This window comes from Heloderma suspectum, chromosome 6 (genome assembly GCF_057233095.1).
Source record: "Heloderma suspectum isolate Gila_16-S chromosome 6, 16-S_ref, whole genome shotgun sequence".
In the NCBI taxonomy this organism is placed as follows: domain Eukaryota; kingdom Metazoa; phylum Chordata; class Lepidosauria; order Squamata; family Helodermatidae; genus Heloderma; species Heloderma suspectum.
In genome coordinates, this window is record NC_139463.1 from 89,591,882 (window position 1) to 89,619,694 (window position 27,813).

General features: G+C 44.5%; 1 protein-coding gene and 1 pseudogene across 1 annotated transcript; both read right to left on the reverse strand.

Annotated features, from left to right (window-relative positions):
• Positions 1-1,490, reverse strand: part of LOC146341770 (vomeronasal type-2 receptor 26-like) — a 35,987-nt pseudogene extending 34,497 nt beyond the window's left edge.
• Positions 1,491-2,874: 1,384 nt separating this feature from the next.
• LOC146341771 (vomeronasal type-2 receptor 26-like) lies at positions 2,875-7,355 on the reverse strand. The gene is made up of 2 exons (XM_084808407.1): positions 7,238-7,355; positions 2,875-3,776 (listed from the first exon to the last, which is right to left on the reverse strand). The coding sequence occupies exon 2, from the start codon at positions 3,772-3,774 to the stop codon at positions 2,875-2,877; it is 900 nt and encodes a 299-aa protein (XP_084664533.1). The 5' UTR covers positions 3,775-3,776; positions 7,238-7,355.
• Positions 7,356-27,813: the final 20,458 nt, after the last annotated feature.

A 27,813-nucleotide genomic window follows, 5' to 3' on the forward strand; every position in this document is an offset into this window, starting at 1 on the left:
CCCTACCCTTTGTAGCCAGGACTTCTTTGATCCTGTATACTCTATCCTCCATGGCATTAACTTTCTGTAACTCTTCAGGATAGAAGGTCCCCACTACGGTGTCCCCTTCATAATCTTTTAACTGGTAGACAGGTCTCTTTGCTCTTTGGATGACTTGATCCAATATAAATAACTCTGTGGTGAAATTCTGTTTGTAACTCTTAGCAAAAACACCCTTGCTTCTAGAAATCCACACATGATCCCCTTTTCTGAGCAGGGGTGTAGCTGCCACCATTTGCATTCCTGTTTTTTTTGCTGTGATAGCCTATGTAAATATTTACATAGCCTATCATGGCCAAAAACATGAACGCAAAGGGTGGCCACCATAGCTGCCACTCTTTGCATCCACAGGCTCCACACACCTGCAAATGCACCCAAAGTTGCCGTGGAGTGGAGCCAGCCAGGTTAGGATTTTGGGAGGAGGTGTGGAACGCCTCCCTCCCACTGCGACTCACCCCTGCGAAAAGGTCAGTTTTGTACATCCCTAGAAATACCTCCACATTTTTGTTTTTAAAGTCCTGTTGAACCTCTCAACAACCCCAGCTTTGAACTTGCTATTGGAAATGAAGTGGTGTACCCTGTGTTGTTTTAATAGACGACCCACATCCTTGTTTAGGAACTCCGTTCCTTTGTCCATCTGTATTTTGATAGGATGTCTTCTGTCTTATGTGAAAACCACTTTAAAAACTCCAGACACCTCCCTGCCCATTTTGCCTTTTAGAGTGCAAGCCCAGGCGTATTTAAATAGAATGTCTGTCACCGTTAAAATATATTTGTAACCATTGTTGTATTGAGAAAATCGCTTCATGTTGACTAAATTGGCTTGATATTGTGCATCCACTTCAGACACTATGGTCCTATTTCATTTAAAATGGATCCTGGCTGGTTTATGCAGTGTGTAAGCCTCCTGATCTGAGAGCCACTTGTAACCTCTCTTCTGACCAGCATTTTGCTCTGTTTCTTTGCCTCCTGAAATAAGGTGTTCACTCCACCCAAACTCCCAACATCACCAGGGGTATAATAAATCTTCTTTAGGATTTCTTCGTGCTCTGACATTTTGTAGGTTAACACAAGAATGGACACATAGGGTTACTACAAAGCATTTTTATTGGTGCAAAAGAAACAATCACCACCAAAAGCATTATCTTTCTACATAAATGTCTCGGGAAATACATGACAGGCAGGAAATGTTGACTTTCGGTGAACTCTCAATGTTCAGGTTCTCAATATCATCACACATTCCATGTTCCTGTGTAACACAATGAAAAGCTTAGAGTCAGCAGCATGTACCGCCCCTGCAATTGCTCCCTAAATACTATTAAGAACAAATCTAAGAAATAAACACTTACCAGCATGCATCCTTTCTCTGCCACAACTTCCATCTCCTCTTCCAGATCCTCAAGGGCTGTGCGGCAAGTAGACCAGTCTGTGTCAGGATCCCCCAGCTCCATTTTCTCTAAAGGCAAGGTGGCTATTTTCATAAGCACCCATCCATGTCATCAACAGGCTTCACCTCAGTGCTATCCATACTCAAATCAGCATGTAACTCAGTTTCAGGAAAAGTTCTTTGTCCCATGGGAAATACAGCTCCCTTCCTTGGTTTAATGTTTATGACTCTGGGTGTCATAGGTGCAGTTTCCATCTTTCTGGGCTGAATGCACAAGGGTACTGGGGGATGAGTAAAACCTGAAGGTCCCCCAGTCACTCTTGGCCACTCCATGTTCTTTAGCCATTCCATGTTGTCTGTGTAGAAAACATGCCTGGGCAAGAAAAAAGGCTGTTTTTCTGGGGGCAAGTCTATCTCTATTGGTCAGGGGGGTTGTGGGGTGTGACGTTACAGGGACAGGCTCTAAGACCTCTTCTTATTGGTCTGTGATAGCAAGGTGAGTTCATAGAGGGGTCAGATGACCCCGCCGGGCAAATCCAGGAGCAGCTTGGAAAAAGCCCTGCAAGCCATTTCCGCACCTGTATGCCCTAGGGCTCTAAAACCAAATCCTAGCAGCCCGCAGTGGCATAATGAGTTCAGAGAGGGGTTACATGACCCCGCCGTGCCAATCTGGGCATGGCTTGGAAAAGGCTCTGCTCACCCATCTCCTCACCCGAACACCCTAGGGCTCTAAAACCAATTCCGATTTTTCCACAGCGGTATGGCGAATTCATAGAGGGGTCACGTGACCCCCATCAGGTGACCATGAAGGTCATATGACCAGGTCAACTGATCACATACGGCAGACTTCCAGCTAGGGCAGGACTTCCTTTCTTAACAGGGGGTGGTGCAACTGTCACCTTTGAAAATGGGGTGTGGTTTAGAGTTTGATGCAAATCCCCCTCTTTTACTACTGAGGTTGCATCAAGCAACTAATGGATGGGGCATTCCATGTTTTTTAAGAAACTGGATGCAAAGGAGAAGTGGCAACTGTATAGAAAGCACAACACTCTCTTGCTCTGGTATGGCCCTGATTAACTATGGGTTGTTTAAACCACAGTTAGCCATTTTGTGCAAACCAAGCCTTTGTCTCAAATAAATGTCAAATACAGATAGATTTCAAGTTTAGTCAGAGTATGTATACCCAACTTCTTGCGCAGTATAAAGACCAAAGGTACAACAGGTCTGTAGTCACCAGCAATGGCCTCAAGCTGATTGTTGCTAGGTAGGAATTCTGATACACTCAGAAGGAAAAACATGCAACTAATTTGCATAGATCAGATCCCACATTTTTCAATATAATAGGCCCTGTTCAGGGGTGAAGTAGGACCACAATTTGTTATTCATAAGCAATTCAGACCAATTATTCACACATTTTGGAAAAAGGAAACCATTTCTGGCATTCCTTGTTAGTTTTTTGTCCTTGTTATTTGCTCCCTGATGTTCTGGTAGGGCCTGAACACTATGATGTAGCATTTAGGGAAAAAGATGCAAGCCAGTAAGCCAGCACTGGAGGTTAGGATAGAGAAGATCTCGACGGCCACCAGGTATTTCCCCTTGGTACTCAGATAGGCAGGAACAAAGGAGAGCCAAACGCTGCAAAAGACCAACATGCTGAAAGTGATAAATTTGGCCTCATTGAAACTGTCTGGCAACTTCCTGGCTGGAAAAGCTACTGTGAAGCAGACAATAGCCAGAACACTCATGTAGCCCAGAACAGAGTAGAACATGGTGACTGAACCTTCATTGCATTCTGCTACAATTTCCCCAGTCAGTGAATGCATGTCCATATCTGGGAATGGAGGAAATGTACTTAGCCAAATCAAGCAAATTCCTGTTTGAATAGAGGAGCAGGAAATGACTATCAAATTTGCCACCCTTTTCCCTACCCATTTCCTCATCTTGGATCCTGGTTTGGTAGCCATGAATGCCAGAACCACAGTGATGGTTTTTGCCAAAAGAGCAGAAAGAGCAACTGAGAAGACAATGCCAAAAGCTGTTTGCCGGAGAAGGCAAGTTATCTTCTCTGGCTGTCCGATGAACAGCAAGGAGCAGAGGAAGCAGCAAAGGAGGGAGATGAGCAGGATGTAGGTGAGGCTCCGGTTGTTGGCTTTGACTATGGGAGTGTCCTGGTGCTTCACAAAGTTTCCAAGTATCAAAGCTGTGATCACAGCAAAAGCAACAGCAGAGAAAGACAATGAAATCCCCAAAGGTTCCTCATAGGAGAGATAGCTTATAACCTTGGGAATGCATTGATCCTGCTCTAAGTTTGAATAGTGATCTTCTGAACAATCAATACAGGAATCCATATCTGGAAAGAAAAAGAAGTACTTTTTAATAAGAGATAGAGAGCAGATGCAATCTGAGAAGGTGGTAGAGGCCTTTAAAATAACTCTTCTTGAATTATTCATATATTCTATCCCTATCAGATAGCATTGCCCAAATACATCTGCCTTAATCCATGTATGGAAACCAAATATATATATAAAATAAATATGCCTCCGATATGAGAGAGAACATGGTGCTTCCTGATGTATTATGGTAATGCATGAACTTTGAGCCAAGACGTCTGTGTTTAAATCTCACCTGTGAACCACAAGCTCACCGGGAAGCTGCTCACTCTCTCTCTCTCTCTCTCTCTCTCTCTCTCTCTCTCTCTCTCTCTCATACACACACACACACACACACACACACACTTAAGAACATAAGAGCCATGCTGCATTGGACCAAGGGTCCATCTATTCCAGCATTCTGTTCCCACAATGGCCAACCAGATGCCCGAATAAGAAGTCCACAAGCAGGACATGAGTGCAACAGCACCCCCCCCATGTTCCCCAGCAACTGGTGTTGCTCTCTCTCTCTCTCTCTCTCTCTCACTTGGCATCTCTTTACCAGCGTAAAATCCTGCATTTAAAATGGGGCTTTCTGCTTCCATTTTAAATTCTGGATCACTTTGACTCCCTTTTTCACGTGCTTCCTTCTCCCCACCCCTTTCCCCTCCTTCTCCCCATATCTGAGTCTTCCATTATCTTTCATTGATCTCACTCCTTTTCTTGCCATATCTTCTTTTTTTACAGAGGGAACTCAAGCAGAACACAACAGGGTAATTTGATAGCTCATTACCTGTGATCTATTTAAAAACAGAACAAATGGCCTTTATTGCAGGAAACGCCTTGGATGATCATGGTGTCATGTAAAGAGCCTGCAAGCTTCTGTGAAGGAGCAATCACAATTGCAGGATAAAAGCCCTGTGTGAAGCAGCCCTCTCTCTCTCTCTCTCCAACTGCAATGCCACTGCCTGATGTAGGCAAGCAAAGACTATCCCCCATCACACTGCTACACCCACCCCTGCCCCTGTTTTTCCCAACAATCACTCATGACATCCTTCTCCCCTTCCCGCTCAGCTTACTTGGTTCCAGCAGCAGCATCCTATTGTAGAATCTTCACTCCTGCTAGATTCTAGAGTGCCAGACACAGCAGGAGGCTCCCATCATTTTGAACCCTCCAAAAATGCAATCCCCAGCAAACATGAGCAGGAACTCAACTGCAAAGCAGGATGGCAGTGGTGGCTGGAAGCTGAGGTGGGAAGGCAATGTGTGTGTGGGGTAGGGATGTTCATTTCACCACCCTTTCCAACCTGCCAACTGAGGCAGGAGTCCTACTGAGCCTGATGGTACTGCTGGTTTTGGGTGTTGTGCTTACCTGGGTTTGATTTCTTTTAGAAGGTGGAGGCTTATGGCGTGGGAGGCTTATGGCATTTTGAAATAGTTGAATGTAATTTACAAATACATAGACTGAATAGAGGTGAAAGAAAACACTCCAATAGCAGCCCTGCCTTTCCCACATCAGATCTCCAGAGAGGGAGATACTATCCCCCAGTGCTTCAGAGTTTATAGGTCACTTCACTCTCATTCCCATTCTGTATCTTTGTAGGGATGGCAGAGAATTTCTCCACGAATCTCTGGGAGGCCGAATGCCAACACATTCGGCCCCCTGAAATTGGTGGTGAAATTCCCCGCCGTCCCCCCGCTCCCCCCGGGATGGGACTTACCTCGTGCGAATGTCCCTCTTGGCGGCGGGTCCCAGCGGTGGTTCGGCGGGGGCAGGGGCGGCGGCCGGTCTTCTGACCGGCTGCCGCCGCCGCCATTGCAAAATAAAAAAGGAAAGTATAAAACAAAACAAAACACAGCCATGATAGGCTATGTAATGATTTACATAGCCTATCACGGCTAGATTTCCAAAGTCAGCCGTGATAGGCTACGTAAATCGTCACATAGGCTATCACGGGTGACTTTGGAAAAAAAAAAAAAGCACGTACGCAAATGGCGGCACCCATGGGGTGCCGCCATTTGCGTTCCTTAGTTTGGCACGTCTAGTCTACATAAAGATGTACATAGACTACGGCGAAAATAAGGGCAACGCAAATAGCGTTCCCTTATTTTCGCCGTAGTCTACGTAAATCTTTACGTAGACTAGACGTGCCAAACTAAGGAACGCAAATGGTGGTGCCCCATGGGTGCCACCATTTGCGTACGTGCTTTTTTTTTTTCCAAAGTCACCCATGATAGGCTACGTGACGATTTACATAGCCTATCACAGCTGACTTTGGAAATCTAGCCGTGATACGTAAATCGTTACGTAGCTTACCATGGGTGTGTGTGTTTTTTTACTTTACTTTTTTTTTTGCGGCCGGGTAGACGGGGCGCTCCTCCCCGGCCTGAATTTCAGCAACGAGGGATGGGGCGCCTCCCCCCCAGCCTGAATTTCAGCCAGGCGAGGCAGGGCGCCTCCCCCCCTCGCCTGAACTTCGGGGGGAGAACCGAAGCGCCTCCACCCCACCACAAAGCAAGCTGCGGGACCAGGTAAGTCCCTTTCGTCCATCCCTAATCTTTTGTCTTCCCGAAGTTCTTCTGCTGTTTCCCACTCACACCTAGCTTGCCCCTGCCTTGCTGAGGGGGCGAATAAGGATGAGTCATCTTCTCTAACCATCTCCAAGCCCTCCTGGGGGATTGTTGTTCAAATTCCTTGACAGAAGGTGTGCTTGGAAAATTTGCCTCTTACTATTAAGGAATATGTCTGGTCATTCTGGCCCCATTAATTTTGCCAGGTTAACACCAGAATTAAGGCTATCTCATTTTGGGTCAAACTCAAACAAGCCAGGGAATTGGAAGGTAAAGGTGATGATTTGTCTTTCTGCCTGTTGTCTATCCATCTATACGTCTATATAGCAAAGTTTTACATGGACACTATAATCCTTCCCCCTGGCTCCTAGCTTTGCATATGGAGTGGTTTCTTTTTATTTTGTATTATGCAAGAAACATTGAATTACTGGACTCCCAAAGAGTCTGCACTGTTACTTGATGACACAGCACTGTGTTCTTTGTCAGTAGCTGGCTGTATATATCTTCCTTCTTTTCTTTATGTATGAAGCACATTTCCAACTGAAAGAAACCATCAATCCAATGTTTAGACTAGTGTCAAAATGTGTGACCAAGCATACCTAGGCCTGAATGTAAAAGAAAGGTCTGCATTCTTGCATAACAAGACCTCTTCCTACAGCCAGATATTCAAGCATACCTAGGCCTGAATGTAAAAGAGAGGTCTGCATTCTTGCATAACAAGACCTCTTCCTATAGCCAGATATTCAAGGATTAGTAACATTTTCTTACTCCTTCCAGACCAAAGGCCATGTACATTTTTATTACACTGGTTTTGCTGGATATGGTATGAGATGCAGTATGTTTGACATCTATGAAGAACCATGATTCCTACCGGTCTGATTAGAAATTTCCCCTTGAGGACACGGGGCACAATCATAGCAGCAAAATGGCTCCCCTTCCTTCTTTTTCCTGATGTGGCCAGGATGGCAGTTGTCATTACACACAGAAATGGGCAGCACCTAATCAGAAACATCAGTGGAGAATGGACAGCACTGAGAAAAAGATGTTTTGATCATTATGGTTTCATGACTGTCGAGACTTCCGGTAAGGAGCCATGTCATCCTGGCAGTGACTTGCGGGGCTCTGCAAGTCGCTTCTTTCAAACAGCTGTGAAAAGGTTGAGAAACCTTTTTTTCCCCCTGGAAAATAAAGGGGAAGCCTGCAGTACCATCTGGATGAAATCTTAGAAGAACAGCTGCCTTTGTGGAGGATGCAAAGGGGCTGAAAACTAAGGTCAGATGCAGGAGATAAACACCTACTGAAATGCTGTTTTGAAACTCTTAATTAATTAAGAGGATGGGCGTGCTCCAGTCTTAGATACCATTTGGAAATTTAAGCTACCAGCAAGCACCCCTTACACAGAAAAAAGCAGAAGTATGGCAGTTGTAGAAATCTAACCTGAATTAAAATCAAGGAGTTGCAGACTTTTACAAAGTGAATTTAGCTCAAGAGGTCCTTTCAAAAGAAGAAAAAAGAAAGAGTACTAAAACTGTTTGTATTTTTTAATAACTATTACAGTCTAATTAACTTCCTATTTCTTTAAATCATTGTTTGAAGGGTTTAATGTTTGAATTTATATGGCTGAAAGCTATGTCCAGTTGCTTCTATCTTCTGCATGACCTTGAGAAAGCGACAAAGTCAAAATAAATAAATCTTTGACAGAAAGCCTGGAATAGGCTGGAATAAGATCAACTTGTGGGCTGATTTAGTGAAATTTAGTAAAGAAGGAGTATTACTGACACCTGTTGGATGTTAAAAAATCAGCAGCTTATGAAAAATCTTTCTTCTTTTCATGTTCTTGTTTATTTTTATCCCTTTTTCTCCTTTTGATACTGAGAGAGATCTCTTTTGGCATTGGAAGATCAATAACTTACTGGATATCCAGATAGATTACTTTATAAAGGAAGTAATGAAGAAGATAATTGATTGAGGGCTATGAATTTGGATAAACCAGCAAAGGATATCAGAAAAACTCATAGTAGAGCGAATACCTGGGAGATGCCTACAGAACAACTAAGTAGAAATACTAAATCCAGGAAAGGCTCTCTAAAAGAGACTCTGATGGGAGCTATGAAATTATTGGTGAAAGCAACATCTATAAGCAAGGAAGAGGTACCTGAGCAGAAGCAAGATATACAAAAACTGGCCTTGGATGAACAAACACAAAATACTATAGATGCTATAAGCAAAAAGATGGAGGCTTTGGAACTATGCATACAACAAAGGATGGGCACTTTTGAGCAAGGTATAGAACAAAGGATGAGCACCTTTGAACAACGTATAGAAAAATGGATGGAAAAACAAGTATTGGAAGTAAAGGAGGAGATTAAAGACATGAAGGAAGAACTGAGACAAGAATTTAAGAAATTAGATGATGCATTAAATCAAAGAACAGAAGAATTTAAAATAATGACAAAGAGTGGAAGTACTGGAAAATAATGCAGAAATTGTAACTACAGAGTTAGAACGTGAGCAGGATGCCTTAGCTTGGTTTGAGCTTAAAGACAAGGAATGTTTGTTATGTTTTAGAGGGGTCGCAGAAATTTATGGCAGCACAGACCCTGACCTCAGAATGGAATTGGTAAAGACTATAGCAGCCTTTTTGAGTAAAGAAGAGAAAACCATGGAAATGGAAATAGATCGAGCTTACAGACTGAATTTGACATATGCAAAAACAAGAGGTCTACCCAGAGATATTATGGTACATTTTGTAAAGAAAACTACAAAGTCACCCGTGATAGGCTACGTGACGATTTACGTAGCCTATCACAGCTGACTTTGCAAATCTAGCCATGATAGGCTACATTAATCGTCACGTAGCCTATCACGGGGGCGTTTTTTTTTCTTTTATTGGAATGGCGGCGGCAGCCGGTCGAAAGACCGGCTGCCGCTCCCGCCCCGGCCGAAGACCCGACGAACCGCCGGCCGGACCCGCCGCCGGGAGGGACATTTGCCAAAGGTACGTCCCGTCCCGGGGGGCTGCGGGGGGCGGGGGGGGTGAGGAGAATTTCTCCCCGAAACTTGTTTGGGGGGCCAAACACGTTGGCACTCGGCCCCCCGAAGTTTCAGGGAGAAATTCTCCACCATCCCTATGCATGACTCACCTTCAATTAAAAAGGCACTCCCGTGACTCTTTGATTTATATTGTGTTTCTTTTATTGTACACAGCCTGGTTAGGTTGGACACGAAAGGTGGTGTAAAGTATTTTAAAACAATCAAGTTGTGCTACATCTGGCAAGATCCTTGTGTCTCACCTGCTTGAACGTCCTAGGCCACACGATGCTTTTATCATGGACTGTTAACTTTTTTTCAGGAGGAGCTGCTGGATTGAACATTCCCACTTTAACTCTCAGGAAGGATTGATTTGGGAAAATTATCCAGTTTGTAACATCGAATCCTGTGATTGCTTCTCCATTTTCATCAAACTCTACTGCCTCCCCTGCACTGTTGTTGAATGAGATGCCCCTCAGAAAAGGATGGAGCTAAATTCAAAGATAAAAACACACAAATGGACAACAAAGTATTTTTGTGATCACATTGACCTATCCTAGGAAGGTTGAGATTATTTTACATCAGTCAGGGTCTTGCTTCCTCACTGCTTTATTGTAGCTAGATGGATGCAAAATCTTTCCCTTGGGAAGAGTTGTCTGCCGCATTTCCTAAGCAGGTAGAAATAGAAATTTGTGGCAGATCATGTTGGGTAACTGGGAATTATGGTATGTCCCTCATGCAATTTTGTCTTAATGTGACCCTCTAGAGAAAAATAAGTTACTGAACGGGATTCTATAGAAAAGGAAAAGGAGGTGGAGACAACGAGCAAAGTGATATCTATTAACCTTAACCTTAAACCTAATAACTCGTATGCATGACTTTACGAAATGCTCCATTGAGAAGCTGGGAAGAGCTTCATGTGTAACTTCTGCAGCTTTTAATGTAAAGAGGACATAATACAGCTAGCACTGGTACCAGCTTACCCTCTACACAGCCACCTCCCTATCCAAACAAAGAAAAGATGTAGCTTTGATTGGAAATACCTGCCATGCCACCTCATTCCAGGGCACCAGCTTTCTTCCAGACTCCCATAATTTGTGTTTGGATCTTGATACATACATGGAATATAAAGCATGTGCTACAGCAAGGGCAGCATTGTAAACATTGTAGCTGTGACCAGTCATACTCATTTCAAAGAAAGTTCCAGGAAGGCTCTCCAGTTTCTCGTCCTCACTGCAGTCTTTCTTCAGCCCTCTATTCTCATGGGATTGTTTCAATGAACAGTTAAAGGCCTTCTCCCAGAATACCTTGATGAAGTCATCTTTTTTTGCCCAGGAAGGATTTACACTCTGAAGAAATTGCCTGAATCCTAATGGGTCCTTTGAGTGGACTGCAAAGGATAGCATACCATGCAAGGATTGTATATCGTGAGCCATTAAAGTGGTGCTTGCTGTGAAATCCCAATATGTTGTCATAATCCATAACTTACTTAATGGTGAATCTAGGACTGATCTCTGAATGAACAAGCTTATTATAATTATAAGTGGAGTTGCAGTATCAGCAAGAAATACATTGGCTTTGCTTTCCACGAAAGCTGAATGTCCTTCCAATTCACTATGCGATGACCATGCCTTTCCACCACGTTTTCCAAAGGTTGTCAATTTTTCTATAAAGGTAACACAGATGCCTCCTTGTGAAAGCATTGGCAGTAACTTTTGCAAACGCCATTCTGCATGCATATTATCCATAGTAAAGAGCCCAATCCATGTCCAGTTGAAATGCACAAGTAACTGGACGAGCCCAATGTACTGATGAGCATCGTTTGGGACCATCTGATATAAAGTACGAGATAGTGCTTTGTCACCCCAGGCTGGGGAAAAAGGTCCAGTTGTGAGCTGAAATAAAATGCAGAGATATTTTATGAATTGAATAACATCTGTATGTGAGTTGTATGTAGTGGTGTACAAAACACTTACCTTGTTCTGCTGGGGCCATCCACAGTGGGGGGGAGGTGCTCCGTCCTCCTTCCCAGAATCTTCCCTGGCCGGCTCCGCTCTGCAGTGACTCGCAGCGGCCGCCATTTGCATCCCTGCCATAGCCGTGATAGGCTACGTATATATTTACATAGCCTATCATGGCAAAAGACAGGGATGCAAATGGCGGCTGGTGTAGGGGCTGCCATTTGCGGCCACAGCCCGGCAGCGGCCAGAAGACCACCCAGAGCCCGAGCCGCCGCCACCGCCGCTGCCGCTGCCCCCAGGTAGGCTCCATCCGGGGGGGATTCCACAGGGTCAGGGGGATTGCCCCATTCCGCCATGGAATCTGGGGTGCCGGACTCAAGAATCTGGCCTCACTGGAGTCCATGGTGGAATTCTCCAACCTCCTGAGTTGTATGTGCACATGCAATCAGTTTTAGCAAAAACCTGATCGGGTAAGATTCCTACATGGATAAATATCATCTAGAACTCAAAAGTTACTACACACTTACCGTTCTGCTCTGGGGTCTGCTGTGGGGGAGGTGATCCACACCATGGTGAGCCCACAGAGCTGCCGGCAGGGGCTACCGGCAGCCAGACTTCTGTCCGTTGTCAGGCTGCATCTGCAAATGGTGTCCAGCATAGGGGACATCGTTTGCGTCCCTGCCCTTGGCTGTGATTGGCTACGTAAATATTTATGTAGCCTAACACATAAAGAGCGGGGACACAAAGGGCATCTGCTATGCCATTTGTGTCCCTGCTCTTTGCCGTGATAGGGTACGTAAATATTTACATAGCCACTCATGGCCAAGGGCAGGGATGCCAATGGTGTCCCCTACGCTGGACGCCATTTGCAGCCGCAGCCCAGCAGCAGCCGGCTGCAGAAGGAAGAGGACAGACCTGGACCAGCCAGCTCCAGGTATGGTCCATCAAGACTGGGCTTTGCGGGGTGGGGGGGCAGTCCATTCTGCCATGGACTCCGGGGGCCGGATTCTAAGGAATCTAGCTTCATTGGGGTCCATGGCAGATTTCTCCGCCATCCCTAGCTGCAGGTGAGTTTTTACATAAATGTAGGTGGTACAGGAGCTTATTTACATGATGAGAAATGCTGGGCTGGATGAATCACAGGTCGGAATTAAGAATGCTGGGAGAATTATCAGCAACCTCAGATATGCAGACAATACCACCCTAATGGCAGTAAGCGAAGAGGATCTAAAGAGCCTCTTCTTGAGGGTTAAAGTGGAGAGTGGAAAAGCTGGTTTGAAACTGAACATTAAAAAAAGAAGATCATGGCATCTGGTCCCATCACTTCCTGGTATATAGAAGGGGAAGGAATGGAAGCAGTGACAGATTTTACTTTCTTGGGCTCCAAGATCACTGCAGACGGTGACTGTAGCCATGAAATTAAAAGATGCTTCCTCGTTGGGAGGAAAGCTATGGCAAACCTAGACAGCATAGTAAGAAGCAGAGACATCACCTTGCTGACAAAGGTCCATCTAATCAAAGCTATGATTTTCCAAGTAGTAATGTATGGCTGTGAGATTGGACTATAAGGAAGACTGACCACCGAAGAATTGATGCTTTTGAACTGTGTTGCTGGAGAAGACTCTTACGAGTGCCCTGGACTGCAAGGAGGTCAAATCAGTCAATCCTAAAGGAAATCAACCCTGAGTGCTCATTGGAAGGACAGATACTGAAACTGAAGCTCAAAAATTTTGGCCAGCTAACATGAAGAGAAAACTCCATGGAAAAGACCCTGATGCTGGGAAAGATTGAAGGCAAAAGGAGAAGGGGACAGCAGAGGATGGGATGGCTAGGTAGCATCACCGATGCAATGAATATGAACTTGAGCACACTCAGGGAGAGAGTGGAAGACAGGAAGGCCTGGCGTGCTATGGTCCATGGGGTCACGAAGAGTCGAACATGACTTAATGACTGAACAACAACAACAACAACAACAACAGAAGCTTATTACTGATGAGCATCATTTGGGACCATCAGATATAAAGTATGAGATAGTGCTTTGTCACTCCGTGCTGGGGAAAATGTCCAGTTGTGAGCTGAAATACAATGCAGAGATATTTTATGAATTGAATAACATCTGTATGTGAGTTTTATGTGCAAATGAAATCAGTATTAGCAAAAACCTGATTGGGTAAGATTCCTAAATGGATAAATATGGTCTAGAACTCAAAAGCCGCAGGTGAGATTTTACATAAATGTAGATGTTTAGAGACCCCTTCATGGATCACTGCCTTGTTGTGGCGAAGGGCCTTGCATAACTCAGTGAAGCCATAAGCTATGCCATGCAGGGCCACCCAAGACAGACAGGTCACGGCAGAGAGTTCTGACAAAATGTGGTCCACTGGAGAAGGACATGGCAACTCACTCCAGTATTCCTGCCAAGAAAACCCAATGGAACCTATCACAAGGCTAAAATATATGACACCGGAAGATGAGCCCCTCAGGTTGGAAGGTGTCCAATACACTACTGGGGAAGAGCAGAGGGAATTTCCAAGTAGCACCAGAAAGAGTGAAGCGGCTGGGCCAAAGCTGAAAGGACACTCAGCTGAGGATGTGTCTGGTGATGACAAGAAAATCCAATGCTGTAAAGAACAATATTGTGTAGGAACCTGGAATGTAAGATCAATGAATCAAGGTAAGCTGGAAGTGGTCAAACATGAGATGGCAAGATTGAACATCGACATCTTGGGAATCAGCGAACTAAAATGGACAGGCATGGGCGAACTTAATTCAGGTGACCATCATATCTACTACTGTGGGCAAGAATCCCTTAGAAGAAATGGAGTAGCACTCACAGTCAACAAAAGGGTGGGGAAAGCAGTAATGGGGTACAATCTCAAAAATGACAGAATGATCTCAGTACAAATCCAAGGCAAACCATTCAACATCATAGTAATTCAAGTCTATGCCCCAACCCCTGAGGCCGAAGAAGCTGCGGTGGATCGGTTCTATGAAGACCTACAACACCTTCTAAAACTAACACAAAAAAAGATTTCCTCTTCATCACAGGGGATTGGAATGCTAAAGTAGGGATGGGGGAGAATTTCTCCCCGAAACTTCGGGGGGCTGAGCGCCAACGCATTCGGTCCTCTGAAGGTTGTTCAGGGAGAAATTCCCCCCCGCCACCCCCCCCCCCAGGATGGGACTTACCTTTTACGAATGTTGCTTCTGGCAGCGGGTCCCGGCAGCGGTTCGGCAGATCTTCGTCAGGGGCGGGGGTGGCAGCCGGTCTTTTGACCGGCTGCTGCTCCGCCATTACAAGAAAAGTAAAAAAAAAACCAAAATGCCCCTGTGATAGGCTACGTGATGATTAACGTAGCCTATCACGGCTAGATTTGTAAAGTCAGCTGTGATAGGCTACGTTAATCGTCACGTAGCCTATCACGGGGCTTTTTTGTTTACTTTTTTTACTTTTCTTTTGAAGTTCATGGCCAGGGAGACAGGGCGCTTCTCCCCATCCTGAATTTCGGCCGGGCGAGGTGGGAAGACACACCCCCCTCGCATGAACTTCGGGGGGAGAAGCTAAACGCCCCCCCCACCGCGAAATAAACTGCGGGACAAGGTAAGTCCCTTTCGTACATCCCTATGCTAAAGTAGGAAGTCAAGAAATCACCGGGATAACAGGCAGGCATGGCCTTGGTGTACAAAATGAAGCAGGACAAAGGCTAATAGAGTTTTGCCAAGAGAACACGCTGATCATAGCAAACACTCTTTTCCAACAGCACAAGAAGCGACTCTACAAATGGACATCACCAGATGGTCAATATCGAAATCAGATTGATTATGTCCTTTGCAGCCAAAGATGGAGAAGCTCTATACAGTCAGTCAAAACAACACCTGGAGCTGACTGTGGCTCAGATCATGAGCTGCTTCTTGCAAAATTATTGGCTTAAATTGAAGAATGTAGGGAAAACCATTCAGGTATGACCTAAATCCTATCCCTTATGAATATACAGTGGAGGTGAGGAATAGATTTCAGGGATTAGACCTGATAGACAGAGTGCCTGAGGAACTATGGACAGAGGTCCGTAACATTGTTCAGGAGGCAGCAACTCAATCCATCCCAAAGAAAAAGAAATGCAAGAAAGCCAAGTGGCTGTCTGAGGAGGCTTTACAAATAGCTGAGGAAAGAAGGGAAGTGAAAAGCAAGGGAGAAAGGGGAAGATATATCCAACTGAATGCAGAGTTCCAGAGAATAGCAAGGAGAGACAAGAAGGCCTTCTTAAATGAACAATGCAAAGAAATCGAGGAAAACAACAGAATGGGAAAGACTAGAGATCTCTTTGAGAAGATCGGAGCTATCAAGGGAAGGTTTTGTGCAAAGACGGGCATGATAAAGGACCAAGAAGGCAGGGACCTAACAGTAGCAGATAAGATTAAGAAGAGGTGGAAAGAATACACAGAAGAACTATACAGGGAAGATCTTAATGTCCCTGATAGCCATGATAGTGTGGTCACTGAACTTGAGCCGGACATCCTAGAGAGTAAAGTCAAGTGGGCCTTAGGAAGCATTACTAACAACAAAGCTAGCAGAGATGACAGTATTCCATTTGAGCTATTTAAAATCCTAAAAGATTATGCTGTTAAAGTGTTGCATTGAATATGCCAACAAATTTGGAACACTCCACAGTGGCCACAAGACTGGAAAAGGTCAGTTTACATTCCAATTCCAAAGAAGGGCAACACCAAAGAGTGTTCAAACTACTGCACAATTGCACTCATTTCACATGCCAGCAAGGTGATGCTCAAAATCCTACAAGCTAGGCTTCAGCAGTATGTGAACCGAGAACTACCGGAAGTACAAGCTGGGTTTCGAAGAGGCAGAGGAACTAGAGATCAAATCGGCAACATTCGCTGCATCATGGAGAAAGCAAGAGAATTCCAGAAAAACATCTATTTCTGCTTCATTGACTATGCTAAACCCTTTAATTGTGTGGGTCACAAGAAACTGTGGCAAATTCTTAAAGTGATGGAAGTACCAGACCACCTTACCTGTCTCCTGAGAGACCTGTACGAGGGTCAAGAAGCAACAGTAAGAACCAGACATGGAACAACCGATTGGTTCAAAATTGGGAAAGGAGTACGACAAGGCTGCATATTGTTGCCCTGCTTATTTAACTTATATGCAGAGTACATCATGAGAAACGCGGGGTTGGAAGAATCACAGGTCGGAACTAAGATTGCCGGGAGAATTATCAACAACCTCAGATATGCAGATGATACCACCGTAATGGCAGAAAGTGAAGATCTAATGAGCCTCTTGTTGAGGGTGAAAGAGGAGAGTGCAAAAGCTGGTTTGAAACTCAGCATTGAAAAAATGAAGATTATGGCATCTGGCCCCATCACTTCCTGGCATATAGAAGGGGAAGAAATGGAAGCAGTGACAGATTTTATTTTCTAGGGCTCCAAGATCACCTCTGTAGCAAAAGGAGAAGGGGACGGCAGAAGAAGAGATGGCTAGATAGCATCACTGATGCAATGAATATGGACTTGATTATGCTCCGGGGGAGAGCGCAGGACAGGAAGGCCTGGGGTGCTATATGGTCCATGGGGTCATGAAGAGTCAGACATGACTGAACAACTGAACAACAAGGTGTTTCAAGAAGTGGCTCATCTAAACCTTCATTGCTGACATGCTAGTTGAATGTTCAGGGATTTTTAAACGTTTTATTGATAGAGCACCATTTATAGAATCATATTGATTCAATTATTTGTGTGTTGAAAAGATTTTTGGGATGTGTTTCTATAAATATATATATGGCCTTCGCCTTTGTCCTGTCCTCACCCCCCCACTCGCATCCACCCCCCCGCCCCGCAGCCAGGCAAGCCGGGCGCGGGGTGAGGCACTTCTGTTGGCACAGAAAACTTTGGGTTCAAAGGAAGTGTTTTTTGTGTTGGGGCTCAGATCTCACCTTGTACTGGGTATTTGTGGAAGTTTACTTGTCTTTTTTGACTAGCCAGGTCTTAGGCAGCCATTTTAAGGTGGTACCCAGGACAGTTTTGCAGAGATCAAATGTGCCCCCAGGTTTGGCAGACCCCTGAATTAGATGCTGTAGCAGTCAATTAATGTAGCTCTAAAGCCTATACATGACAGTGACACTGCATATCAAACTTCCCCAACCTGCTGCTACCCAGAAGTCTTGGAATACAACTCCCAGCATGCCTGATGATTGGCCATGCTGGCAGATCCTGGCGGTTGTTGAAGTCGAAAACATCTGGAGGGCTCAAGGTTTTGGAAGGCTAATGTAAGTTATTCCATTATTTTCAACACATGGAATGGAACAATGTGTGGGTTATCCAACCTATGTTTCTTAAAAGAAGAAAAAACTACACTGAGAATTTTTTTTTTAAAAAAATGAAACTTATTCCCACAGTTCTTAATAATGTTCACAATGGACCTCACCATTAGGGAATACTTCATCTTCTAATAAAAAAAAAGTTTTGCCACCAGAATAAACCCTCTAAAGCTAAAAGGAACTCAGTAACTAGGTTCCTGAGCAGTAGTGATAAAAACCACTAGAGAAAACCTTTCTAAATGAGAAAAAAATGTCGGGGGTAAAGGGCCAAAATTCAAATATCAAAGCCTGTTCTTCCTGACATTATGGGCTGAAGAAGCCAACTCATGTCTGCAAACCTACCTGTGGAATCTTGTAAGTCTCCAAGATTGTGGCAATCTCAAGTGAAATGAGAGAGTAAATTCCCCCAACGATGGCTATCAAATTGTTCTGCACGTCACATTTGTAGTTTGGGTGGAATTGATGCAGTGTAGAAAGCAGACCAAGCGTGCCCATATAAGTAATCTGTGGGTTGTAGTAGCTCTCATAGATGCGAAACCCCAAGGTGACATTAGGGAAGACTGTGGGATTTTCATTGATCTCCTTTAGAGCAAATACCAAGGCTAAAATATGCTGGTAGTTCTTCGGCATCACACTGCAATGAAAGTTACGTACCATGTAATAAAATAATACCAATAGCTGCAGCATTTTAGACAGTTTGTTATAGCCATGATTAGCTCTGATGGGGCATTGGTTGCTCTCTTGAATTATGTGTAGAGCAGTATTCAATACTGCATGGCAGTATTTTAGCTCTCTGCTGCTCCTGGAAGTCTTTCGTAATAACACAGTCCCTGGCATAACCCCTGAAAACAAAGTCAAAACTGATTTATTAAACTGCTTTCACAATTTATGTATTCCTATCAAAGAATACATAGCCAATGTCATGTGGAAATGGTAGATATTAAGTCCTTTGAACATTTAAGAAAACAGATATGATTATACTTTCCCCACACAGAAGATTTCTATGTAGTGCTACCTGTTCTTGCTTTCCTATGGATCAGAAAGCGCTGGGGACTTATGGCATGTTTTTAAAAGAAAACTTTTGATTTACAATAAACAGTTGGCTGGGACATAAGCGGAGGTGACAATGGATTTCTTGAAAGTAGAAATTCAGCCACCACATACCAGGGCCTCCGGGAGAGAAGTGGCATCCTTCAGCCACCTCACAGTTCTCTGCTCCGGTCTGACATTTTTTAAACAGTCATCTAATGTCTGTCTCCCTTATGTTAGTTACAGAGGTGTCACTTTCCCCAAGCTCTGATCGATTTCTCAGTAAAAGAAACAAAAAACCCACAAAGACCCTGACATTCATCTCCTAAGCATTACCTCCCATTGAGGAAACATCAGCCAGACATCCTAAGGTATTAACTAACAATCCACCCAAGAAAGGAGTTGATTGGCCAGCTGCTTTAATACCATATAAATGACAGTGAGCATTTCAGAACTAATTTGCCTCATGTACATTATCCAAGGAACAGTCCTATCATACAGATTAGAACTGGCCACAAACGTAGTAGGCTTTAAACAAGGGATGTCAGAGAATTCCACCACGGATCTCGGTAAGGCTGAATGCCAGTGCATTCGGGCCCCCTGAAATCCATGGCAGAACGAAGCCCCCTCCCCCCAACCCACGAAAGGTGTGCAAAATGGAGCACTTACCTGCTGCCATTCGCTTCTTCATCATAGCCGTGATAGGCTATGTAAATACTTACGTAGCCTATCACGGATAATGCAGGAATGCCTTTTGTGTCCCTGCGGTGGCCGTGATAGGCTACGTAAGTATTTACGTAACCTATCACGGCAAGCCCCCCCCCAAAAAAAACAGCGTACGCAAATGGCAGCGGCTACTGCAGCTGCCATTTGCGTTCCCTATTTTTAGCCGTTTTAGCCTATGTAAATGTTTACATAGGCTATTACAGCGAACAAAAGGGGAACGCAAATAGTGTAGTGAACTCCGGCTGTGGATGGCCCTGGCTGACGGCTCCGTGGAGTTGCTGCAGAGCGGAGCCAGCCCAGGAAGGATTCCGGGGGGAGGGATGGAGCGCCTCCCCCCAACGCGAATCCAAGCTGCAAAAAGGTAAGTGAGTTTCGTACATCCCTACTTCAAACAGGATTGAAGTAATTTATGGAAGATAAGGCTAGCAATGCATAGAACTCATGATGGTGTTACTGGATGTGCTCCTTCTAAATATGTGTACAAACTTGCTCATATTCTTAATGTCACATTCATAAAAAGGAACTTCTTAACATTGGCAATAGAATGTCTTTCGCAAAGAGGGGTAACTCAGATCTGAAAACAATGGTGTGTCTCTTTAACTAACACAAATAAGTATTAAAACAAACACATTACTTTTGGGGAAATACTGTTGTAGCACAATTGCAATTTAGACACCAGAAAAATAAACCCGTTAAGCTATTAATGAAAACTTGGATCCTGTGGAGGTTAGCTGAGTTCTCATGGAGACTGGCTCCAGACTTAAAACTAGGCTGTGGATATGTGTAGAGTGTTCAGCCAGCAGAAGGAAGGGTTTGTGGAGTTAGAAGGATGGGATTAGGTAAGCAGAAGTTACTAAAACATTTGTGAAGGAATATGAAAGGGCTGGAGGTGAATGTAGAGAGCAGGGAGAAGAAGAGGTGAAAGGAGGATTTATCCCAATGCAAATGGTATGATCAGGCCAGTTCCCAATGCATAGTCACTGTAGCTAGAAGGGCGAAGGGGTTTATCCAGCATACACATATAATTCACTCTATTTTTTGAGTGCTTTGTGCTCTTGCCCCCTGTTTCTTTACGAGCGGGTCAGCTTCACGTTTGTTCACTGCAAATGTTGATTGTCTGTTCAGGTAGATCATGAGGAGAGAAGCAGGGGGTGCAAAAGGGGTCTGAGCCACAATCCTTTCTACTGATATGATTCCCTATTGTAACAGGGAAGGTTACGGAACTCTAATCAGATGACTTTGAAATACATCCAGTTAGCACCTAGAGTCGGACATGACTGGTTGGGGACACCTTTACCTTTTTTTAGCACTCACACACAGCACACAAAGGAGAATGGAGGCTAGATTTCATACATATTTAAGTGGAAAATTGCCAAGGAATTCCAACATAGTCACATCTGAATTAAAAGAGAAAACTTCTCTAAAATGAGAGAACTGGTATAAAGGAAGTTGAAAAGGGTGTCAAGAGGGTTAAATACCTACAAACTACTTGGAGGTTACTTGAAACCAGAATAATAGAAGCTCAGCTAGAATGTATACCACAGGCCAGGAAATCATTTAGAAATGTAACACGAAGTCCAAGAGGTCAACAGCATGGTTAATGAGCAATGTCTAGGAAGTTCTTAAAGAAAAGAATGCTTCCTTCAGAAAATGAAAGCCTTGGCCAAATGAGGAGAGTAAAAGGGAGCACAACCTTGTGCAAAGGAGTTGCAAGCAGATAATAAGAGATGCAAAAGAGCATTTTGAGGAGCATATTACTAATAGCATCAAGGCTGCTGGAACCTGTATTCCCAGAGCCAAGACACAACTCACAGTAAAATCTCTTACTTCAGTAATTCCAGTAATCGCCTATAAGCCTTTACAATTCCAATAAAGATCCACAGTTAACAGATTACCACTTAGTTCCTTGACAAGAACCTGTTCATGTACATCGCAATGTAACAACCCATCAGCCTTGGGTTCAGCTGTTCACAGAAGACATCCCAAAGAATGGATATCAAAATATCAACTGTGTTTCAGTGTAAGGAACTGTAAAGTGATTTATGTAGGGGCAAAAAATCCCAACTTCATAAATCAGCTGATGGGATCTAAGCTAACAGTGACTGACAGAGAAAGAGACCTTGGGGTTGTGGTGGACAGCCTGATGAAAATGTCGACCCAGTGTGCATCTGCAGTGCAAAAGGCACTTTCCGTCTTTGGCATAATTAGGAAATGGATCAAAAATAAAATTGCCAGTATCATAGTCCCCTTATAAAAAGTAAAAAGTGTCCCCAACCACTCGTGTCCGACTCTAGGGTGTGGTGCTCATCTCCATTTCTAAGCCAAAGAGCCAGCGCTGTCTGAAGACACTTCTGTGGTCATGTGGCTGCCATGACTGAACACCGAGGTGCACGGAACGCTGTTACCTTTCCCGCCAGAGCGGTACCTATTTATCTACTTGCAATTGCTTGCTTTCGAACTGCTAGGTTGGCAGAAGTTGGGACTGAAGACAGCTCACTCCATCACGCAGCACTCGGGTCTCGAACTGCTGGCCTGCCGACCTTCCGGTCTGCAGTTCAGCATCTTAACCACTAAGCCACCGCTGCCCCTTTAGTCCCCTTATACAATTATGCATAAGCAGAAAGCAAGTGCAGAGAGCAAGGAATCCTAATTTTTAGATACATATTATGGCACCACAGTTTGCATTTATTTCCTGTGTGGAAGCCCTTCATACATTACATCAGATTCCTTACATACAGATGTCCTTACATTAGTTGCCTCATGAATGCTGAAGATGGCTTTTCACTGAAAGGTATAGAGGGGTAGAAGAAAGAGAACGTAGAAGCAATCTCTCCAATGACAAGGTCTCCCCGCTGATAAAACTCATGCCGACTAGTGATATGGTCACTCGCTCTGCATTTATGTGAAGGAGTCTTCATGCTGCAATGAACAGAATCTGTCTTGCACATAAAATGAGGGAGCAGCCCTAGCAACCATACCAATGACATGAACATTTGGAGGGCTGAAGTTCCCAACTTGACACATAGTTCTCTGTTGTTCTCAAGAGAATTTGACGTCTCAGAATTGCCTGTATGTAACCTGCCTTGAACTGGAGCTGACCCTACTGAAAAACTGCTATATTTTTATAAGAGGAGAACTACACCAATTCCCCAGTTTTAAATGTCAGAATGTTGAGGGGGGGTTGTTACGCAGGTGTATATGTGTATACATCATGCAGGTGTATATCTCTGTGGAATTTTTGATCCCTTCCTGTACTGATGCACCAAACAATACTGAGAAATGGAAAAAGCCTTTGGAAAGGAGATGATGATGATGATAATGATATATTTCTATACCGCCCCATAGCTGAAGCTCTCTGGTCCTAGTAGAGATGGTCCTAGTAGTTGCAGATATTGCAAAGTACTATTAGTATTTTATCTCTATAGGAATCCCAGTCTGCAGTGCAGACATCGCATAATAATATCAGCCCTCTGTGGGACATTGGTTCTGGCCCTTTGGCCCAGCTTTTATAAGGATGGCTTTATAAAATATTCCAGTGTTGTTGTTATTTTTTCTTGAAACCTCTAGATATCCCTTGGGGCTTAGTGAGGAGGACAGTTACATGCTGATAATTACAGGGGAGAAAATGTGCTTTCCCTGTGCTGGCACTGTTGTGACACCTAGAGGAGGAGAACAGGGGAAGCAGCAGCAGGGGCCAAAGACCTGGTGCATCCAACCTCTCTTTGTCCAGAGCAAGGGGAATATCAGCCGGCTTCCTGCTCAGCCTACTTAGACACAGAGAATATTGGTCATATTGTTTCATATAACCAGTATTTTTGACCCCAGACTCACAACGTGGGGAATTGTGGATTGTTAGTAAGAGATGTACACTATGTTGCTGTGAAACTGTCTACAGTTTTATTAATGTCAGTTCTTATGAAACATTGGTTTAAACAACTGTAGGCCAGTGAGGAAAAGAGCCAGACCATGCATTCCCGAAGCCTGGGCAGACTGGCCTTGATACCCCACCATGAAATGGTTCTCAGTTGTAGCCCTGGGAAATAGTGGTTGTCCTGCAAAATATGTTAAAGGTTCTGTATGGTATGCTAGGGATAATAGCTTCTAAAGCTGTCACAGAATAGAGGCTGCTCACAAAATGGCAGCTCAAAAACTGCATAGTTTAACCTGCAAAGCTATTGAAAGGGCTTGGGAGCAACTGGAGTAGCAGGCAGATTGGGTCTGGCTTAACACAAAGTGATCTAATTTTCATCTTACATGGTAAAACATTTGGGATTAAATTCACCAGAAATTGGTGGAGAACCTTTTAGAAGCCAGGCACTTTACTACAAGGGGATGGGGGAAAACGCTTGAGTTAGGAGACAAGGGGATTCCCTCTATTAGAGGACCAAAAAACACAGACACTACTGCAGTGTAACAAGAATCTTGTGTCTTATGACAAAGCTCCTTGGAAGTGCATAAACATACTCACATCAGTATAATATAATTAATATAATATAAGACAAGACAAGATATATAAATTTGGCCATGTGTTGGATGGGCGACTGCCTGGGAATCAGGCTTCCTGCTTCAAATTTTTGAATCTTCAAGGATCATGCCTTATTGGGGGGGGGGGAATCACAGAGAAGCCATGATTCTTCGAAGATAATGCTTTAATTTTTTTTAAAAAAGCCAAAGTGGGGGATAGAAGGGGGTAAAACTTAGTCTCATTTGAAGGGATAGAACAACCCCCTGCTCAGTGCAGGAAGCCTGATTCCCAGGTGGTGGGCCATCCAACTACTGCCTGGGATCAGACAAGCATGCTCACATCCAGCCCTTTGCTTGTTGCTGAGGAAACATTGAGTGACTGAGTGCTGAGGAAGCTATACGACCAGTAGTCGGAAGATGACATGGGCCGTCGAGAGCTGTGATTGAACAGGAGGGAAATACAAACACTGTCATATATGGACAGGCAAGGGAGGGGACTTTGACCAGATACAGTAGCGAAGACAGAAAATCAGAGCACATTAAGGGGAAATACTGGGATATCAGGGCATTGAAAGCTGTAGCACGGAAGCGGGAAATTCCGGTTCCAATTCGAAGCAGGTACTGCGTAGTGTGAAAGACGGGCGGTGAAACCTCATTGGAAGCGAAAAACCTGTAAGTGTAGATTGGCCCCTGGTGACATTTTATTCCCCATTTTATTCCTGATTGGCTCTCTTTTCATCACTGGCCAATCTGCAGTTGGAAGGCACTAGCTGAGCTTGATAGCCTTCTGCCCAACCCCGTAAAATGTGTACCTAGTAACAGATATACATGCATATTACATACATGTCAACTGAATACACATATGCAGAATCATATGACATTGAACTCTGGGTGCAGAAAAAATGTGACACCCACAAAGCTAAGGAAGCCAGAGACCATAGACAAGGCCCTTGAAACCAATACTGGTGTATTCAAGAAGAACAGGGAAATCTAAAACATACAACAGGGAAATTAGAATCATCCACTCAAAGGACATTAAAACTGAGTAAGGGTGCAACCCAATGGGTTCTAGGCAGTGTCTAGATGGCCATAAGATTTCTCGGTTTCTGGAAGCCTGTATGCCCTGGCCGTGGGCTGCTAAGGTTTGGAGGTGCCAAGATAATGATAAGCCAGATCCAGGTTTGCTTACAAGGAGACTTACTGAGTACTTACAACACAGCTTCTCTGAACCCAGAGCCAAGAGGCACAATGGGTTTTATACCACACATGCCAGCAGTGAAGCAGCATGACAGAAGCAAGTGTTAATTAGCATTCATTCCCAGCATAGACTAACCGTGCTTGTTCAGAAGGAAAACAATCAGAATTTTCTCAGCACAGCCACCTGTAACTCAGCATAAACATAGCCTCACTTCTCAGGCACATCCTAGGCCCTGATAAGATACTAGCCTTCATTAGCATGGAACGTGCTGAGGCCACGCTATTGATGCATCTCACATGCTCAGAGGCCCACTAGAAAGGAATAGGCACCAATAATGAATCTAAGCAAAGCATTAGGAATCTCTAGGCCCCACTAAAGCTACAGATGACTTGGTTACACTCTTGGGGTCATTACAGAGCAAGCGCTTCAAGCACAGTACCCAGAAATCCAACTCCTCACCCCCTCTTCCACCTCCTTGTAGGTGGTGTGGTTTGTCCCCAGCTCCATGCTCATAAAAGCAGTGTAGAGCAGCTGAAAAGGGGGTGTTCCTGGGGGTGAGGAGGGACCATGGAAGGGCCATTACAATGCTTCCTATGAGCTGTCTGGCCTCCCCCTCTCCCACTCTGAGGTGCCCTGATTGGACTGCCAAAATGGCCATCTAGCTGCAAATGCAGGGCGGCTGGATGATGGAGGAGAAGATCTCTTCTGCACTCCACCCACCCTGCATTGGATAGTCTGGAGGCAGCCAACTATCCCCATGGGATTGTGCCCTAAGTTACAAGATAACAAGGATTTTTTTAAAAAGTCAGCAAAACAGCTAGATACAGAGAAAATAAGTGTGTGTGTGTGTGTGTGTGTATTTGGCAAGGCTGGCCCTACCATTAGTCCGTAAGAGATGGTGGCCTCAGGTATCAGACTTGGGGTGTCATGAAAAAGCAGCATATTGTTAGTTATTTAATTTGTTATTATTGTCCATTGACTGTCAAGAATGGGGCAGGGTGCTTGTGGGATTTTCTTCCTCATGTGCCAAAATAACTTGTTTGGCTTGACTGGGGTGGGTGAGGGGTGACATTTACTCTTCCAACTCAGGAAGCAAAATGTCTGGGGCCAGCCCTAGTGTCTGACTTAGAAGAGGGGTGTTGGTGGGAGCAGCACTTTAAAGGGAAATTAATTTTAACACAGGCTTAATTTAAGCACAGAGCAAAAAATAGCATCTAGCATTTACACTTAAATTAATCCTTAAAGAGAGAGACAAATGCCAGCCCATAGCATCATTGAAAGACATAGGCCTATAAGTTTATGTCTGTTTCTAGGAAAGTGTATATATGGCTAATTATGGAAAAGAGGAAGGGGAAAGGAAGAAGAATGGGAAATAAAAGTTTTCAGAATGGTCATTTTGAGATGACTGGAATGAAGTTTTTTTTTCGATTTGTGAGAAAGTTTTGGAGGTGGTGCAAATAAAGGGGTTTGGGAAGAAAGCAGGCAGGAAGGCTTAAAAGAGCAACGGGGAGTTCCAAAGCCAAGGACTGATTTGTCGTTTGGGAGAGGTGATGGGGAGTAGGGGTTGTGGAAAGAAGGACGATAACATACCCTATTTTTAAGGAATAGCATGAGAACAAAGAGAAAGTACCCAGAATCTAAAAATAAAGAGCTAAAGAAGAGATCAGAGGGAAAATCTTTGGTGGTGGTAGTGGGTGAGTGAGCTACAGAGAAGAGTTCCTACCTTGAATTGTGCAGGTGTGGGCATTGTGGTAGAATATTAGGGAAAACTAGGGATATAAGAAAGTGACTTACCTTTCACGGATTATGTTGATGGTGGGGGGGAGGCGTTCCGTCCCTCCACCCGGAATCCTGGCCAGGGGGGAGGCGCTCCGTTCATCCCCCTGGAATCCTCGAACGGCTGGCTGTGCTCTGCGGCAGCTCTGTGGAGCAGCTGGCCAGGCCCAGCCCGGCCAGGCCAGAGCCGTCCGCAGCCGGATTTCCGGCCGCAGAGGGATCTGGGTAAAACAACAAACAAAAAACAACCGCGTACGCAAATGGCGGTGGCTACGGTTCCTTCTTTTTGGCTGTCTTAATCTACGTAAATATTTATGTAGACTATGATGGCAAAAATCAAGGGGAACGCAAATAGCGTAGCGGGTGCTATTTGCGTCCCTTTTTCATTCACTGTTTTAGCCTATGTAAATCTTTACGTAGGCTAAAACGGCAAATCAAAAGGGGACGCAAATAGCGCCCGCTACGCTATTTGCGTTCCCCTTAATTTTCGCCATCATACTCTACGTAAATATTTACGTAGAGTATGATGGTAAAAAGAAGGAACGCAAATGACAGTGGCCGTAGCCGCTGCCATTTGCGTATGCGTTTTTTTTTAAATGCACCCCCAACCATGATAAGCTACGTAAAGATTTATGTAGCCTGTCACATCACTTTTTTTCTTTTTTAAAAAACCTAGCCATGATAGGCTATGTAAATCTTTACGTAGTCTATCATGTCTCTTTTTTTTCCCCCTTTCACAAGCCTGGAAATGGCGGAGGCGGCAGCCGGTCAGAAGACCACCCGCCGCCGCCGCCGGAGCCATTGCCACCCGGAAGATCCGCCCCAGGTATGTCTCGTCCCGGGGGGGGGTGGCAGGCCATTCCGCCTCAGATTTCGGGGGGCCAAATGCACTGGCATTCGACCTCACTGAGATCCGTGGCGGAATTCT

What these genes read in the sequence shown, in the direction of transcription:
- LOC146341771 (XM_084808407.1), bottom strand. Translation starts at nt 3,774, where the DNA reads ATGGATTCCTGTATTGATTGTTCAGAAGATCACTATTCAAACTTAGAG.